At 41.2% G+C, this 18,714-nt stretch overlaps 1 protein-coding gene across 1 annotated transcript; it reads left to right on the plus strand.

Moving 5' to 3' along the window:
• Positions 1 to 760: 760 nt before the first annotated feature.
• On the plus strand, positions 761 to 15,583 carry sfrp1a (secreted frizzled-related protein 1a). The gene is made up of 3 exons (XM_084055312.1): positions 761 to 1,555; positions 6,499 to 6,579; positions 13,999 to 15,583. The coding sequence occupies exons 1-3, from the start codon at positions 1,030 to 1,032 to the stop codon at positions 14,322 to 14,324; spliced, it is 933 nt and encodes a 310-aa protein (XP_083911438.1). The 5' UTR covers positions 761 to 1,029; the 3' UTR covers positions 14,325 to 15,583.
• The last annotated feature ends 3,131 nt before the right edge of the window (positions 15,584 to 18,714 follow it).

Here is an 18,714-nt window from a genome sequence, read left to right on the forward strand (position 1 = left end):
GGGAGAACACTTCGAGGTGAATGGTGGTCTCTGGTTGACACAGCTGTAAATTACATTAAGCTAAATACCTTTTTTAAGCTAACAAGATTATATCTGTGTGCTAAAGCACACTTGTTTTCTGCTGCAAGCATTTGCAGGACAATGGCATACAAATTAATGGCAATTTGAATGGCGTGGTTTCACACCTTCTTTTGTCTTCACCAAACAGAGCAAGACAGGAGATGGTCAATTTGCTTAAGCTTATGAGCTTCTAATTAGATTGAATATGTTGCTATAATTGTTATTGTTGTGTTCTGTCAGTGTCGCTGCTTGTAGCCTACCTGTAGGCTATGAGTGACTAATACATTCTTTAGATTTTTGACTTGATTTAATGAATGGTTCAAAATCTCACAACTAATGTACTCTGTAAATAAAATGCAGTTTCCCCCCCTCTCCTTTGCTTGAATTAGGCCTATAGGTCTGACATTGGCGATATAATTTAATTGAATGTTTTTATTCATTTTGCCACAGTTGCCAAAAAACATTTTTTTTGTCACAACCATTTGTCATTTAGAGATTTTATTTTGGTTGAACGGTCAGGTCAGGTAGTTTGTTTTGACAAAGGAAGGGGAACAGAGTAATGAAGGGGGGCAGGGAGGTTGGTAATTGAGCACTTTGATTGACATAAGAGTGCCAAAAGGCACAGACGCTCTCCTCTGCGATTGGCCGAGGCGCGCTTTACAATCTCCCCTTGTTTCCAAGCAGGCAGCAGAGAGCAGCCAGCAGTAACAGTTATCCTCACAGAGCTGCAGGATACGCACCAAGAGGAGAAGAGAGAGAGAGAGAGAGAGAGAGAGCAGAGCAGCCTGGCTGCTGTATGTGGACTAACTGAAACAAAGCTTCTTTATCAGCTGGACTTTGCGCAGATTCTTCTTTTTTTCATCTCAGGCAAGTTTGTTGGCATTTTAGTAGGCCTATATCTTACATAGTGACTTGTATTTTTTATTTTTTTGTCAACTCTGGTGACAAAAGCTAAAACAAAAAAAAACAATGATGAGGTCTTGTTCTGAACCTTCGTGGAGAATGATCCCCCTGGTCTTGACAGTAGCCCTGCTGTCAGTGTGCACAGCCTCAGAGTACGAGTACCTGAGCTGGAAGTCGGACATGTACAACGGGGGGCGCAGCTACGGCAAGCCCCCCCAGTGCGTGGACATCCCCGAGGACCTGCGGCTCTGCCACAACGTGGGCTACAACCAGATGCTGCTGCCCAACCTCCTGGAGCACGAGACCATGGCGGAGGCCAAGCAGCAGGCCGGCAGCTGGGTGCCCCTCGTCCACAAGAGCTGCCACCCGGGCACCCAGGTGTTCCTCTGCTCGCTGTTCGCCCCCGTGTGCCTGGAGCGCCCCATCTACCCGTGCCGCTGGCTGTGCGAGGCGGTGAGGGACGGGTGCACCCCCATCATGGAGTCCTTTGGCTTCCCCTGGCCCGAGATGCTCACCTGTGACAAGTTCCCCCAGGACGACGTGTGCATCGCCATGACGGGGCCCAACGCCACGGAGGCCACCAAGCCTACAGGTAAGACTAGCAGTCATCTTAACACTGGCTTATGTATTGTAAAAAAAAACTGTGGTGGCACTAAATACACGTACTGAAGTACTGTACTTAAGTGCAATTTTGAGGTATTTGTACTTTACTTGAGTGTATCCAATTTCCAATACTTTTACTTCTTCTCCACTACATCTCAGAGGCAAATGTTGTACTTTTACACCATTACTATTTTTTGACCACTTTAGTTACTAGTTACTTTGTAGATTTAGCTTACTAAGAATAATACACAACTTCAGCCCTTAAATCTACAAGCTCACGTGTCGCAGCTTGCAGATCTGCTATTTTCAAAGGATCTTTGTACATTCTTTAAAACTTGGAAACTTGTGAAATGGGATCTTCTGCCTAATGAGTACTTTTACTTTTGGTCCTTTAAGTACATTTTGATGCCAATATTTTCATACTTTTATTAAAGTACATTTTTAATTCCTGACTTTTACTTAACAGAGTATAACAGAGTATTTCTACATTGCAGTTGATACTTTTACTTAAGTAAAAAAAAATGTAGTACTTTTTCCACCACTGTAAAAAAAAAACGCTCATCTCCTGGTGTCATTCTTTCTTCCTTTTTCTTTCTGTCTTTCTTTCTTTCTTTACCACTTAAAAAAAGTCCTTGTTTCCATGGTGATAGTTGCAAATGCACAGTGGGACATAGCAAGATTGTAATTGTCTATTTTTAAAGTAAAAAAACAAAACAACAAATTAGAATGTATAAGTAGCCCATTAGGCCAAGCCTTATCATGCGCCAACTCAGAAGTATTTATAGTAACTGATTATGTATTGTCAAGGAAGAGTAGGCTACTTAACTGAGATAACAATAACAAATAGCCAGTACTTTTGCCACAGTGTAAGAATTGACACCCACACAGCTCAATGGCCATGAGAATGTTGTTACAGAGGTTAAGGTTTGTTTGCAGATGCAAATCCCAACACAAACAAATCATGTCCAAACCTTTTGGGCGGAATGCACCCATGACCCCTTGAATCTGATCCCCCCGTCCAAAAAGTCTTTATAATCACATTTTGAGTCGGCCTGTAAGTCCCATAGGCTTTGACCTCCGCATGGCGCATATATTAATGTGAATGGGCTAATGCCTACATCTGAAAAAATGGTTATGTTGTAATATAGAAAATGCTCAACAGATGGTAGTCATTTATTTCAAGGTGTTCTGTTGAGTTGGAGGACAATGCTGGGAGGCAGTCCAGCAAGCACAAAAGCAAATACCTGCATCTAATAACTCATTTTCATGCTGACCTGTCAATGGCCAATAAAAAAAATGAAGGAACGATGAACTACACGCATAATTTTGAAACCAGATTGTGCAAATAATGACAGAGAGAGAAAAGAGAAGGGTGGGGGGGGCGGGGGGCAGAGTGAGAGCAAAATAAATGCAAGCCAGGGTGGATATGGCAGAGTAGAGCCAATAGATTCTAAATAACGCTTTCAAGGACTTTTTTTTTTACCCCCCACCCTTACAAATCACATTTCTTACTAATGGTTTCTTGGCTGGAGAGAGATTCCTGAACCCTGTTGGGATTTTGTGTCTCTTGATATGAAACGAAGCCTAAATTGAGTAGTCTCAGACACCTCACGCCGCATGAGGGAGCAGAACCTAACACAGTCCAGGTTAAGTTGTGTTCCATTTCTGAGCCAGATTGGACAAATACCATGGCAACCGCTGAGAAATGCACAAAAACAACATGCCCGTGGAAGAAAATACTTTGGGAATTCGAATTAGATTTCGTTTGGAAAAACGCGTGTTATTGTTCAACACTTGGGTGTTGTGTTTTAGAGTCAGCGTCAGTGTCTCTGGCAGCCCTCAGTGTCTCTCTGAGAGAGGTTTGTATTTGTTACCTTGGTGAGGTATACTGGAGCGGGAAGGGAAATTACAAGTTGCTTCATTCATGCCTATAAATCAGGGGGACTTTCCATCATCCCCTTCAATATAAACTATGAAAGCATAACTCAAATTACAGAAATATCTCAAGACCTGAGCACCGCATCCTAATCCATTTTGAACATAAACATCACAGTGATTGATGGCAACAGGTAGAGAGGGCTCCTTCTGCAGTAGCACTATGCTATTACACAGCAGTTACTGTATCTGAGGCATTGCGGTAAGGCAGGTCTGCAGGATGTCTAAGCCAGTGTTAAGGACTCCCAACTTGACACGTATTAGCCCGCGGACCCCCATTTGAAAATATATACCAGGGACCCCCATAAGAGGAGATTATTCCGGCTCTAGCAGGCTACGGACCTCCATTTAATGGCATTTCTATCTCTGGGACCAAATTGTAAAATCAATGTTAATTTAACTCTGAGAGTGTACAAATGGAACCTAACGGGTCCATTTGGTTCCATTTGTACTCTTAGAGTTACACACCCATAAGGGTCCATTTGGTTCCTACTATCCATCATTTAGCTGGGGACCCCCTGGAACTCCCTCAAGGATCACTGGGGGTCCCCGGACCCCAGTTTGAGAACCAATGGTCTAAGCATGGGGGGGTGGAGAGGTGAAGAGTCGAGTGGTAGCAGTGCTGGTAGAGGCTGACTGACACGGAGGTATGGATGGGGGCCCGATTTCCTGAGAAAAGGCCCCTTTTCTGGAGCCTGCAGGGACCACACAGGGATCCCCATGGCCCCCAGACGTCACCTGTTATCATTCGTTGTCAGTCGCCAGTGATAAATAAACTGTTTGCACCCCCGACCCAGCAGGACACACAGGCTTTGGGGTTGTTTAAAGCCTCTCAGAGGGAGGCATCTCCCATCTGCTGAGTGAATGTGAGAGGTTTTTGTTGTTGTTGTCTTTTTTTCAATCTCAATTCACAAACTCTGATTAAGCTGCTGAATATTCCTTTAAGGGCGTAGATGCAAGTGATAGCTCCTTTGTATGATTAAGTGAGGCTTAAATGACCATTACGGACGGTCTGGCATGTGTAGCCCATTCACTATGACTCATCGTATACTGTACTTGACATTACTGCTGCAGAGCATTTTCCATATCGTAGTGTGTCTGATTTTAGAGGAAGCTATTGGATTCCAGTCATTTCAGTACGATATGAAAATAGACTTGCAGATACCAAATTGAAGGGAAAAAAGACGAGAATCGGCACAGTAAATCCACTGTGTTAAGTGTGTTCATACACTCTTCAGAGTTAGATTGACACTGAGGATTTTACTGTGTGATTGCGCTAATGGATGCTAACAGAAGTAGGCAAACAGTGCTGACCACTGGCCTGCTGAAATAGACTGGTGATAATTGGTTTAGATGAGAAACGAAAAGGGAGAAGTGGACCCTCTCTCAACTCCTCAGCAGTGTTTGTTTTCACAAGCTCTTTACACCTGGGTGTTACTTTCACAAGCTTTTGTCAAACACATGTAATGGACAGGACAACTGGCAAGCATAGCAGAACACAGAGTAGGCTAATGTAGACTTAAGGTTTTTAGTTTTTAGTCTTTTTATTTAGATAGTTGTTGCTAGTTGCTTAAAATGTCTCAATCTCAATGAATGTCTATGGAATTTGTTATCTTCTTATGGATCCAAGTTTGCTAAGCAAGCTCAGCTGTTTTGGCGTAGAAGAATCAATCACTGCAAGTAGAAAAAAAGTCATATGAAATCATGAAATATTCACGGATATGCCTCTAGACCAAACCTCTTTTTGGCAAAAACACATTTTGGCTCGTTGACCATAGTCAGAGTCAACCATTACTGTAATTGAAATGTCATAACATTCTAGATAGAATATTGCCATCGATAGGTTCTGCTTTTCCTCCGAGATTGTAAGCATTTACTCCTCTTTCTGGTGCATTCTGGGAAGATGCCATTTCTGACCATGGTTAATAAATGACATCTCAGGAAACACTAAGTAATGTGCATATTTATAATAAACAGTATGAGTATAGATGCTTTTACTTTATGGCCTGATACATTTCATTACAATGCACAGATGGCGTATATTTCTTAAATCTAAGAATGGGTGACAAATTAGCTGCGGGCTTGGAGATCTTAAACTCCATAGTGACATACTAATGTAAGTGTCGCCAAGTTGGCAAGGTTGCAGTCTCACTGTGCCAAAGTATCAGGGGCCCCTTTTAATGTATAGCGTAGATCTCAGAGAAACTGGCTTGTGAGCAGAAGGTCACTGGTTCAAATCCCATACTGGCTGGGAAAGTCCTGGCTGGGAAAGTAAATGAGAATTGCCGTACTCTCCCTCAGCAATTACCAATGAGGTGCCTTTGAGCAACGCATTTTATCCCTCAATAGCTTTAGGGGAACACCACTCATTGGCCAACAGTAAGGTTGTACTAGACAGCTCCCAGGAATGAATATGATTTCAGTGCACTGCTTCAAAAGTGAACCTTTCCCTGGACAAATGAAGCAACCTAATCCCTGGACAATTTATAGGCAAATGTTCCCTGGAAAAACAATGCAATCCTTAAGCTACAGTGTCCCTATAGTCGTGAATAATTATAAGACTGTCTATCTCAGTGTAGGTGGATGCAGTTTTTACTGCAGCGCCTAGTTACAGCCGGCTATAAAAGCTGTGGACATTCCTGACTGAGGTCAGGTCATCAGGGTTCTGACCAGCTTCTCAGAGCACAGAACTAAGAGTTTTACTGTCAAAGACACAAGATAATATCTCCACACAGACAGGGGGCGGGGGGGGGGGGGGGGGGGGTGTATTGGTGGAAAGCACAACTGACTCATTGCATGAAGGATTGGAAAGTGGGAAACATGGGCTGGGTTGTTTCAAGTGCTTTTGTACCTATGATGATTTCAGTTCCTTTTCTAAAGGAGACATTACAGTTTTTCAGTTATTCCAAATCCCTTTTAGTTGTTTTAGATGTGAGTGTGATATCCGGCCAATTTTCTGTCTGTGCTATTAACTACAAAACTCTGCCCCCCCCCCAGGTTATTCACCCATCTGCCCTCCATGTGACAATGAAATGAAAACAGACGCCATGATGGAGCACATGTGTGCCAGCGAGTTTGGTAAGTACCCTACCAACACACACAGACACAGACACACACACACATCCTCATACATGTGCATATAGTACATGTACACACACAAAGTGTCATGCACAAAGCATGCAAAGACATGTCCCACTCTACTAATCACTTGAATTTCATTGGTCAACACTTGGTATCCCATTATATATTTACAAAAACAAAACACACGCACACGCGCGCACACACACGCACACACACACACACACACACACACACACACACACACACACACACGCACACGCACACGCACACGCACACGCACACGCACACGCACAGGCAAAAGCTCGTACACAGTAGCATGACTGTACATCAGCCATGCACCCCTCCCATCTTAAATCTTCAAAGTGATTATGGTCTTTACACAAACACGCTTAAAGCATTTAAGCATCAATGTTATTCTTTGGGTGTGCTTATGTGACCACACATGAATTCTTCAATTCCAGTTAAGCTAAAAAAAGCTTTCATTTGTTTTCATGCCTATGATGATCAGCAGCTCATTGTATACAGCACAGCCGTTCTTTGTATTTCTCTTTAAAGTGGGGCCCTCAGCGAGATCAATGAGGCTAATCTGTTTTTACTGCAGAAAAAATCCCCATAAGTTTGCATAAAGGTAAGTGGGGAGAAAGAAAAGGCATAGATCTAGACACCCTAAACATGGCAGGTTTTTAAGTTTTTAACCCTTGAACTGAAGTCACGGTTCATATGCGCTTGTTAAACAATAATATTCTCTAACTAATGAATTGGGGTCACTAAAGAGGGGCCCTAAAACCTTTATGTTGCGGGGCTTTGTAGCTGTAAAATAGGATGTTTGGTCTACGGTCTAGTCTGCCTGTAGCTTCAAGAATGCCTCTTTGCCTTCGGTTTACTTCCAGCGGTCCACGGCTGGGGGTCAGTTCACTCTCAGTTCAAACAGCTTGACTTGTAAAATGAAACGGCTCTTCGTTGGTTAATGACGAGACATTCAGTTTGAACTATTTCATTCAGCGTAGCATAAATTAACTGTTTTGTTTTTTAATTAGAAGAAATTAGAAGAATTTCAAAGAAGAACAAAGAAACACCCATTTTAAATCAATATCTCAATTGTTTTGATTTGAAAGTAAACGGACCTGAACAGCCAGTTAATGGGTTTGGCAACATTTGTCATTTGATCACTGCTGGCAGATTTGGCTTCTATCCGCAAAGATTACATGGCAAATGTTGCCCGTATTATTTGTCATGGCTTTCGAAGGGTGATAAACCTCGCTCTAGTTATAAAGTACTATAATCCAAGGGAAAAGACAAAACCCACTGACGTTACAGTTGAGGTTTTGATATATGCATGTTTTGCGCATGTTTTCAGGATGTCGGGCTCCATTTTTTTATTTGTTCGCTGGGCTCCAAACCTCCGGCAGTTCCAAACTGAATTCCAAATGCCAGGGAAACATGGACTATGGTGTATTGGAAACAGACTTTTTTCCAGTTCTCAGGAAAGTTAAAAGTTGTATTTATTTAACGAATTGCCCTGTTGTTTACGCTGTGGTGATGGGACTTGCTTTTCATTCCACATCCTGGTCTGCCAAGAGGAGAGTGGCACATTATTGGCTTGTTTCTTCTCTGATTGAGACAGATGTTGTTTTGCTTCCTTGTCATAAGCCTCTTAACGCTTGACATCTGACAATACACAGATTGCCCCAGCATGGGGACTAACAATGGTTTTTGGACAAAGCTCATGCCACTGACATCCTCACAGGTTATAACCCACAAGGGACAAGCCTTCCATGGAATGCAGTAAACAGTTTCGATGAGATAAATATGGATTATGACTTTCTTTCAGAGTGTAAACAAGCAATACATATGTCGGCAAAGTATTTAGATTCTTGGGCTTATACTTGGGCTTTTTGAGATTTTGTCCGAGGATAAAACTGTAACGGAACTGACCATGACTGAAGCAGACTGCAACATTAAGAGTTAATGTCTGTGTCGAGAAAAATATGCGCTGTGCAAATACAAAAATCTCAAGATCAGTTTTTATCCTCCCAACAAAGGATTAGGGCACTGCGCTCATTGTGATTTCATTATGCTAGTGCAGGCTTGACTAAGAATGGGCAACAGTGTTTGGCACATTTAGGAGCCCAAAACCCACACAGAAGGGCCGGCCTGTTTTGTTATGTTGATGGTTATAATACCTTTTTTGGCTTTTATCATTTATAACAGTGGCACAGACTGAGGCCACGTTCAAACTAATCTTCATCTTCACAGTTGAGGAAAACCACAGGGGAGAATCAGTGACTTGGTATTTATTAATCTGTGTGGACCAATCATGTGTAAAATATGCCTTTCTGGCAACACGCTGGCATTTTTGTCCACTGAAAACTTCAATTCCTGGAAGCATCTTATTGCGAAAAAGTCTGTTCTCGTTTAAGTTAGAGGTTAAGTGTCAAGTTGTTTTTTTTCTTATAATGTGTGCTTTTGTTTGAAGTCCTACAAAGTTGCATCCCTTCTCCACACACGTTTTGTGACTTAATCTAGTTTTAACCGGAAAATGCAGAGGCACGGCAGCTTTTGATTAGAGGTGGTTGGATAGGTGTTGCATAAAGTAGGACAGAAAGTACCCTCAAAAGTGTACAATGTTTTAAACTACTCATCCCCTCTAAATAAAGGCAGTGTAATTAAATACATAAATGAATAAACAGCAAACAAATAAACCTGTAAATAAAATCATGTATATGTAGTATTTAAACCAGATTAAAGAAATGACAGTCTTTGCTCCAGAATATGAATGTGTATAAACAGAGTATGATACAGTTAAAATAGTTTACCTCTCTAATATGTCATGTACTTTCAAGTGTGCAGAAATACAATGTGAGCAAAATGTCTCTGCTTGTTGCTTTTGCTTCTGTTATTTTTTATGATTACGCACTTACAGTGGAATAAAGCATTAGCAAACTATTACTGTAATTTGCAATAGTTCAATGTCTGGGTTCCTCTGGGAGATGACTAAAGACTCTCCCTAGCTTCTTTAGAGAGCCCCCCTCCCCCTTGCCTTTGCCTGTGAGTGGTTTACGGTACATACCACTCAACACTTTGTTCCCACCCCCAATTTATCTCTGTGCTTAAGGTTTTTATGGCACCTCATTTTCACAAAACACCAGAGCCCTTCAGGTAAATCTCTACTGACAGCTAACTTTGTTGTTGTTGCCAAACGGCTCCATCCCCATGCCCCATAGAGTAAACAGAGTAAACAGCACAGTGGGCCTGCACTAGAGCAGACTGCTCACCTTGGTTTATCGGATCAGACTGTGTTCTGTGAGGTTGTGAACAGGCCTGGCGTGTGCCCCCCCCCACCACCGACCCCTCCACCCCCTTACTGCTGGGGTTTATAACACCCTTGGAGCTTTGGGCCGGTGGTGTGGGTCATCCCCTCTAACCTGACAAAGGAAACCCAGGTCAGGGGTCAGGGACAAAAAAAAGTTAAAGTGGAATTGCATCGAGATAGACGTCCTTGTTTTTTTATTATTCTGGTAAAGGCAGCACTGTGATGTCATTGAATGATGGCTGAAAGAACATTTCATGGTCACGTCCATGAATGGTATTCTTCCTGTTTTAAACATCACAACTTTTTTAATAATTCTATCCATTCATTTTTTTCATGATGGTGCATGGTGCACATACTTGCATTGCTTCACACTGCATACTACATCGTGTGGCACTGCAACAGAGTTTTCTTGCATACTGTACTGTACAAGGACAAGATTCGGACCTCACATACAGTGAAGGGACACTTGCAGACACACCACCATTAAAAACCACCTACCGGGGGGTTGGGTGGGGGGCAGTCATGAAATGATAATAGCTATTATATTATCATTTCAAAATAGTTAGACTCTCATGACAATTATAGTTATGGGGGCCTCATTTTAAAAACACAGGCCCCAGAATGCACAGTATTGCAGTAATGCAGAAAAAGAGGAAATATTAAGTACCTGCACACTGGCTACTCGCTGCATTTCAACTATCCTGTGTGTGAATATTTTCTCTTTGCCAGACCCAGGGGGTCGGCCTACAGGAGGCTTTGTCGGTCGGTCTGTCGGTCGGTCGGTCTGTCCCTCTTTTCCTCGGTCTGTCCCTCTTTTCCTCTGCACACACGTCATGCGAAGTCCGGCCATTCAGATTTCAACCACTAGGGGTCTGGCAGAACCAGGTCTCCTGGTTTCTCTAGTTTTCGATATTGTCTGCACTGTGCCAATCACCTGGGAACTACATAGATTACATTTTGGAACTCAGTAATGGACAAAAATAACACGTTCCACTATATATTTTCCCAGCCAAGAATCTCACCTTTTCCTCCTTCAACAGTGTTAATTATTCATGCAACATTACTGGTCACTGTACAATTTGGCCGAGGTGGAAGATTACTGCAAGCAGCACAAGGTGCAAAGAAAGTTCACCAATAAGGAGTCTGGGGATTATAAAGCATGGCGGATTTATCCAGATGAAGTATTTTTCAGGGGTGGCCTGGGGCCTCTCTTTTATGAATCACTAATTATAAGTGCTGCCCATTTTGATCTGTTTGAACACTAAGCCTCCTCATTCTGACTGAGCCAGGGACCAGAGAGCAGAGAGGGGATAATCCTTACCATGCGCACTGTTAATACTGGGAAAAACAGCGCTGTTCACTTTAATTGGCAATGGGAAGATGCATGGGTGAGGGAGCAGATGAACCATAGCACCCAGTCCTTGTATTTGTTTTAGATTGGGTCAGTAACATTTCACTGTATAATAGATCAACTAAAGCACTGAATGTGCTTTAACCCATTAAGACCGGGAACGCAAGTGTCACTTTCAGATTTCTTTGGCTATTCAAAAACAGCAGATATACAAGCTTGTAGATCTGCTATTTTTGAAAAATCGCAAAAATGTGTGCAAATCTTTGAATATATATTGTTTTAAAGCGAACATTTGTAACTCAAATCTTTGCTTCGGGAGATTCTACAAATGTCTTCTAAATCCTAACAGTTTTCTGAAAAAAACTACTATATCAGTGGTTCTCAAACTTGTCAAGGAGCTCCAAAATTATATGTATTTGGCCGCGGACCCCCCATCTGAAAATATTATGTTCCAAGGACCCCCAGAAGCAAAGATTTGAGTTAATATTATTGAATGAAAATATGCATATTCAAAGATTTGCGCAAATGTTCAAAGAAGATCTACAAGATCATAGCGCTATGAGCTCGTATATCTGCTATTTTTTAATAGCCAAACCCATTAAAACCGTTCCCGGTTTTAATAGGTTAAGTGAGTGAGCAGGAACCTCCCCATTGTCAGTAGACATTCTTGAAACAATAGCACAACATGAACAGAACTGACGTTCACCATAAGGTAATGTCCTGCACTGTATAGCTCACAAGACATTATCTTTGATGTTGATCTGCGCCTCGTCTTTTAGATCCAATGCAGTGGATTTGCAGTACCATGTCACAAGGTCAGCTCTTATCCTGCATATATATGCTGGAAATAAAGAGATATGTATGTGCAATTAGAGGCAGATGTATGCAGGGAGAGAGATTTTGGACCACCACTGGGACTGACCCGTGTTCTGATTCTTAAAGGGGACCAGAGGAAACAAGGAGATACAAGTTTAACAATTTTTAATGAAAGATCGGGTATCCGTGGTTAAATCAGAGTGAGATTTGGAGATAAATTGGTGGCTCTGGGATATAGGGAGGCTCTCCTGTACATGTTGTTTTCAAAGTATGTGTTGTGCATTGTATTTGTCTTCACTTTCATTGGCAGTATAAAAGTCAGGGTGTGGATTTGTGACCAGATGAAGAAATCTGGGTAAAATGCATGAGTAATGCTCCCGGCCCCTTTCAACAGCTACTGCTGCTGAAGTGTCCTTGAGCAAGACACTTACAGTAAAATGTTCCAGTGGAGCTGCTTAGTCACAGACAGGAATATGTATGTCTATGCTTGCAGGGGGATTAGAGCTGCTCAATGGATACCAGTACAGTACACGAGTCTAGTTGTAAATGAGTGCGACTGCAAGAATGTGCATAAATGAAAGAGTGAAGCAGGCCAGTGCTGAAAAAGAGTGTGCATGCTCAGCAAACCCTTCACTGAAACGAACTAACAATGGTAAAAAAAAACAAAATAGTTAAAGGAGAATATTGATGGATTTCTTTCACATTCCAGTCAGTCCTCATGACATAAAGAGATGTCTTTGTCATCCCCCGACCCTCAGCCATCCCTCATTCCTTTACTGAATTACAGTACTTAACCATATCTTCTCTTCCCTGAGGAGAGAATGCTCAGATTTGTCACTGATAGCTAATAGAAACCAAACATTCTTTTTCCCCCCCCTTTCATCCAGAACAGAGAGTATAGGCACTGTTCTCTCGTTAGGTTTTTATTAACTGAGACAGATACTGTGAAAGTTGAGAAGGAGAGAAAGCAGCATACAGGAAAGCACTGGCGGGATTCAATCCTTGGCTAGCGCCTGATCAGCTCCATGGGTTCAGTCAGAGATGTGTGCTGCACAATCACTGGCCAGAAACTTTTCAGCCTTTTGGCTAACATGTTACACAGAGGGATTATAGAGCTGGTACTTTTAAATCATGCAATATTAAGCAGTACGCCTTAGTTGAAGGTAAACCATGCTGGACAGAGCCGGAGCAGACAGTTTGGCCACTTCAACAAAACACAGTCACGCTTCACAGCAGCTGGTCAAATGAACTGATAAGTCTTTGTGTGGCCCATCAGCTGTCTGTCAGCAGCACAGAACTCTGGCTGTGGTGCTGTTGGGTGGACTGGAGCAGTGTTTGTCAAACAGTGGGTCGGGACACATTTTTGGGTCGTGGACCCATTCTTATTGGGTCGTGAGTAAATATTATTTTTTTCATTTCCTCAATCAATTTAGTAAATTATTTCAAAAGATGCAAAAAATATATAATCTGAAAGAAACAAAATTTCTAACATTTTTCAAAAGATTTGTATGGCTTTTTCTGCCTTTATTGATAGTATAGTAGATTGACAGGAAATAGGGAGAGAGAGAGATGGGGAGTGACACACAGCAAAATACGTCGGAATCGGAATCGCATTGCAGCCTAGGTGCCCGGACCGCAAGGCCGGCGATCCGGGCCAAAATAAAAAGAAGATCTACAAGCTCACAACGGGTCGCATCGCAACGCGCTGTGAGCTTGTAGATCAGCTATTTTCACTAATTTAGGTCCCGGGGAGACATCGTTTCTCTTTTGGGTCTCAAGCTAAAACGTTTGGGAGGCACTGGACTGGAGGTTGGGGGGTCCACTTGGATTGGAGGTTCTACATTAGCATCTTGGCTGAGTCCAATATTTACCTCACACAGAACACATGTGGTTTTGGTTTTAACGTCCTCTTTCTCATTCTCCTTTCTGGTTACAGCTTTCAGGGCCAAGATCAAGGAGGTGAAGCGCGAGAACAACGACCGCAAGGTGATCCTGCAGAAGAGGAAGAAGATGCTGAAGACGGGGAACCTGAAAAAGAAGGATCTGAAGAAGCTGGTTCTGTACTTGAAGAACGGAGCGGACTGCCCCTGCCAGCAGCTGGACAACCTGGGCAACCAGTACCTCATCATGGGTCGCAAGGTGGACAAGCAGTACCTCCTCACAGGCATCCACAAGTGGGACAAGTCCAGCAAAGAGTTCAAAAAAGCCATCAAGAAACTCAAGACCTACAAGTGCCCCGCCTTTGAGAATGTCTTCAAATAATCCATCCCGTTTGTTTGCATCTCGTCCTACATAAGAACTTGCACAAACCAGAAAAAAAACTGTCCCTTTCGCTTTCTATTGTTTTGTTTATATATCTATATACCTTGGTATATTTTACAGATATACATAGACATTTTCAATGTTTTTGTTTATGTTTGACCGGGGTGGTCTATGAAAACACACTTTTATAGGGTTGGGATTCTTTTTTTTTTCTTTAAAGAAAGGACATTGTAGTAAAGAGCCCTCATCACTGAAATAATTTCCACTATATGTATGTAGATACTTGTGTTAGACCCTCTCAGCTCAAAGAATGTGCTATATACCTGTAAAGGTATCCATGATAGTGTCTGACATTTTGCTGAAATCGCTGAAATCAAACATTTTCTGAACTTCCACTTGCTCTGATCATATTAAAATAGAATCATTAGGATCAGTTATGTAATTTAGAACCATGTGATCAACGATGAGTTAGAAAACTGAATTGACAGTTGCTGGTATTCATTGTTAGCTTTAAAAGCCACACTGTAGAGACCTACAGTTCCAAATGGTATCATTGTTGAATAACTTATTGACAGTAGTTTGATAGAGTGTTTGCCTCACCTCATTGTCTCTCGAATTAATGACTTCACTACCATGGATTGTTATTGTGAAACTCATTTTCAGTCATTCTGACCCATATATTTCTTATATTTTTTACTTGAAAAATATATAACAGCCAATCTATAACTGCTCATTGGGGTCTAAAAAAAATGTTCAGTGATTCACATTGGTCATGAGTTATACTGTGTAGGCCTATCCTGTTTAAAACACTATGTGATTGTGTTATGCATCAACAGTAGAGCACATAGACAACAACAGTTCATAACAGAACAATAACACACTTTGCCAGAACAGATATTGTATAGTCTTACATGATGTAGGTAGCCAGTTGGATTGTGTCCTAATGTGTGTGTTTTTTGTTTGTTTGTTTGTTTGTTTGTTTGGTTGGTTGGTCTTTCTAAATACAGTTTAAATGCAGTAACCTCTATTCATCAATGATAACATTCACTCATTCGTATGAACAAATCTGTCCATAGCCTCACATTCATAAAAGTGTAACAAATATCAAAGTGCAAAGAATGCCAAATCTATATTTTAGATATTGTTCTTGGTGTTGTTGGTTCCTTTTAGCACTATTTTGTTTCTAGATATGAATGTCAGCAGTGCATTGCTGCTTATTATTGTGTACATACAAATTTTACATAAATATGGAAAAAAGAGGGGTGGTGTCTTGAATATTACTTAGTTTTCTTTCATAGGAGTGTTTCACATTGTCTCCTACTTATACACACGCAGCATATGCCATATGCTGTAAAATCTAGTGTTTTGAGAGTGTAAAAAGTTATGTTTTTATCACTTTCTATGAAGACACAAAGTACTTATACTTATAACCCATTTAAATCTGCTTTTATAGCTTGAGGAACCGAATAGAGCATTGGCACCACTTCTCCATTGAACTCAATGGACTCTGCCACCCTGTTCTTTTCTGTCGCCCTATAACTCTGAATGGTGTCCTCAAGCTCGATATAAGACTATAACCATAGTTATAAGCAGCACTCATAAATATATTCATAACACTATTCATAATTCATAACACATTATAAAGCAAAGTATAATGCCGTAAAGGTCAAGTATAATCCTCCTCCCAGCATCGGGTTAGTCCAGACTCACAGCACATGAGACCAGACAGGTTGTAGGTTGTGTACAAGCTGTCCCGGCACGTCGTCAAGCCCAACCAACTCCTGTTAACGTGTATGTGATATTTTGCTCCCAAGTTGGTGCAAAGCTCCCACTACTGGCAACGCAAGGCAGGTCAAGTATCACAATACTTCATAAATGTTGGACACTCACTGACATTTTCTTTGCAGGTATCATATGTATTATAATTCTCATAGGTGTAATACATTATAATGTCATAATGCATCATAATCACTGTTATAATGCATTATGGGTCCATGAAGGAATTGCATGTGGTCCCTGATCATGCATTTAGAAATGTAGGAAAGCGAAGATTGTAGGCCGACAGGCATGGCCGAGACTATGTTTTGCACCCTGTCCGTTCATCCGTCTGTGTGTCCGTGTGTGTGTCCGTCTGTCTGTGAGCAGCTAATCGTGAAAGGCCTAAGAAGAAAATGGCAACCTTTTCACATTGGCCTATTATAGCGCCACCGGCAGGCCACAATAACCTACCTGACCTGGCGGAGACCTGTGCTCCGAGGAGCGCTTTTTCAAGTTTTAATTGTTTTTCACTAGTTGAGATATAGTGCACTAAATGACCTGGTGGCTATGATGACGCATCAATGTTGTAATTTACTGGGGAGTTGGAGGTGAAGAAATTCCACAGAAAAAGGGAGTTGAATCTCAAGAAGGGGAAGTGTACCAGATTGCCTGCATGGTAGAATCATCATTATTAGGAAATAAATATCACATGACTGTGCTTGTGTGTGCTCGGCGCTCATACAATCAGTATATCAGTTAGCATGAGTTTAATATGGAAGGTTGAATAAAGTAAGAGAACTGAATTAGGGTAACCGTGAGATAGGAATAGTTCAGTGGTTCTCATGACCTTATCATGGCTTGATATGATTTGTTGCGCATATAGTATCGTTCAACAAATGATTCAATTTCAAGCTCGATTTCAAGCTTTCCCTAACACCACGCCTCTTTTTTGTTTTGTTTTTACATTTCATGGATGAAAAATGTTTTACACATATAACAAAGGTGTTTTATTTATTTCCAACGTTTTCCCATGGACCATCTGCAGACCTAATTATACCATGGACCACACATTGGTTGAGAAAGAGTGGGATGCATAGACATGGGATGCATAACCAGTGTTAAGTGCCATGCATACTGAGCACTATAACCATAACTATAACTATAGCTATATCGTTCACCATTTTATTTTATAGTTGGTGTGAACTCTGCCATCCACTTGACTTAGAACGATTTTTAAAACTATGTTTTTATAGTTATGCTCAGTGTGAATGGCCCTTTATGCATCCTCTTAGCCCATAGATATTCAACTGGCGGCCCGCGGGCCACGTGCGGCCCGCGAGGAGCTTCCTTGTGGCCCCTGGCCATATTCAAAAAAAAAAAAAAAAAAAAATTTTTTTTTTTTTTTTTTTTTTTTTTTAATTTTCATAATTATTATTTATTTTAACTTTGATTTATGTTATCAAAGTTAAAACAGTACAAATTATTTATCCTTCATTAGTTCTTGAAAGGCCATCTTTCATTGGAACTTAACTTAGAACCTTAAATAGAACCGAATTAGACCGAATTAGACCCGAAAAAAGGTTGATTTATATTGGTCAAATAGAACCGAATTAGACCCGAATTAGACCGAATTAGACCCGAATTAGACCCGAAAAATTTCGCGCGCGTGCATTTGCGCTGTGTGGCCCCCGACTCCAAGTTATTTTACAGTTGTGGCCCCCTGCCTAATCTAGTTGAATACCCCTGTCTTAGCCCATATAAATGGTAAATGGTGCATTTACATAGCGTTTTTATCCAAAGCGCTTTACATAGATTGTGCATTACATTCACTCATTCACACACACAATCACACACCGATGGCGAAGGAAACCATGCAAGGCACAAACCTGCTCATCGAGAGCAATTTGGGGTTCAATGTCTTGCGCAAGGACACTTCGACACCAACTCTGGGGGAGCCTGGGATCGAACTGGGAACCTTGCGGCAGTTCACTCTACCCGGCCACTCCACTCTACCCCTGAGCCACTGCCGCCCAACACAACAGTGGTCCCCAGGTTGATTCTTAGTCAGGGTGGTGGTCCCTGGTTCACAATCAGTTGAAAACCCTTGCATTATAATGTGATTATAAGTCACTATAAGTGGTCACTGGGTGCTTAAATTAAGGTAAGGATATTCTTAGAGGTGTCGGCAGAAAGGTTTTGTGTTTCTTGCATAGATTCATTTATCTTTCACTTTATTTAAAGCACCAAATGACCACTTATAGTTACTTATAATCACATTATAATGCATTGTTATAGTGATAATGCATTATAGAATTATTATAATGTATTGCAACTATAAGATTTATAATAAAAAAACAAAATATGAGTGTGACCGGCAATTATGAATTATTATGATACCTTACCTTGTATGTCATTATAAAATGCTTTATAAATATGTTATGATAATCGTAAACCATTATGAGTACTTATGAGTGTACAACGTTAAAACTAATTTTATAATGCATTATAGAAAATAGAAAAGTGTTTTTCTTTTTTTCATAGAGGTACCTTTAGCAAGGATTTTACACAATGAAAGCCTTCATCATACCATGCAGATTGTTGCCAAGACATTTTTTTGTGGCAGTTTAGACAA

The sequence above is a fragment of the Gymnoscopelus microlampas genome, assembly GCF_963454915.1.
Source record: "Gymnoscopelus microlampas genome assembly, chromosome: 4".
In the NCBI taxonomy this organism is placed as follows: Eukaryota; Metazoa; Chordata; class Actinopteri; order Myctophiformes; family Myctophidae; genus Gymnoscopelus; species Gymnoscopelus microlampas.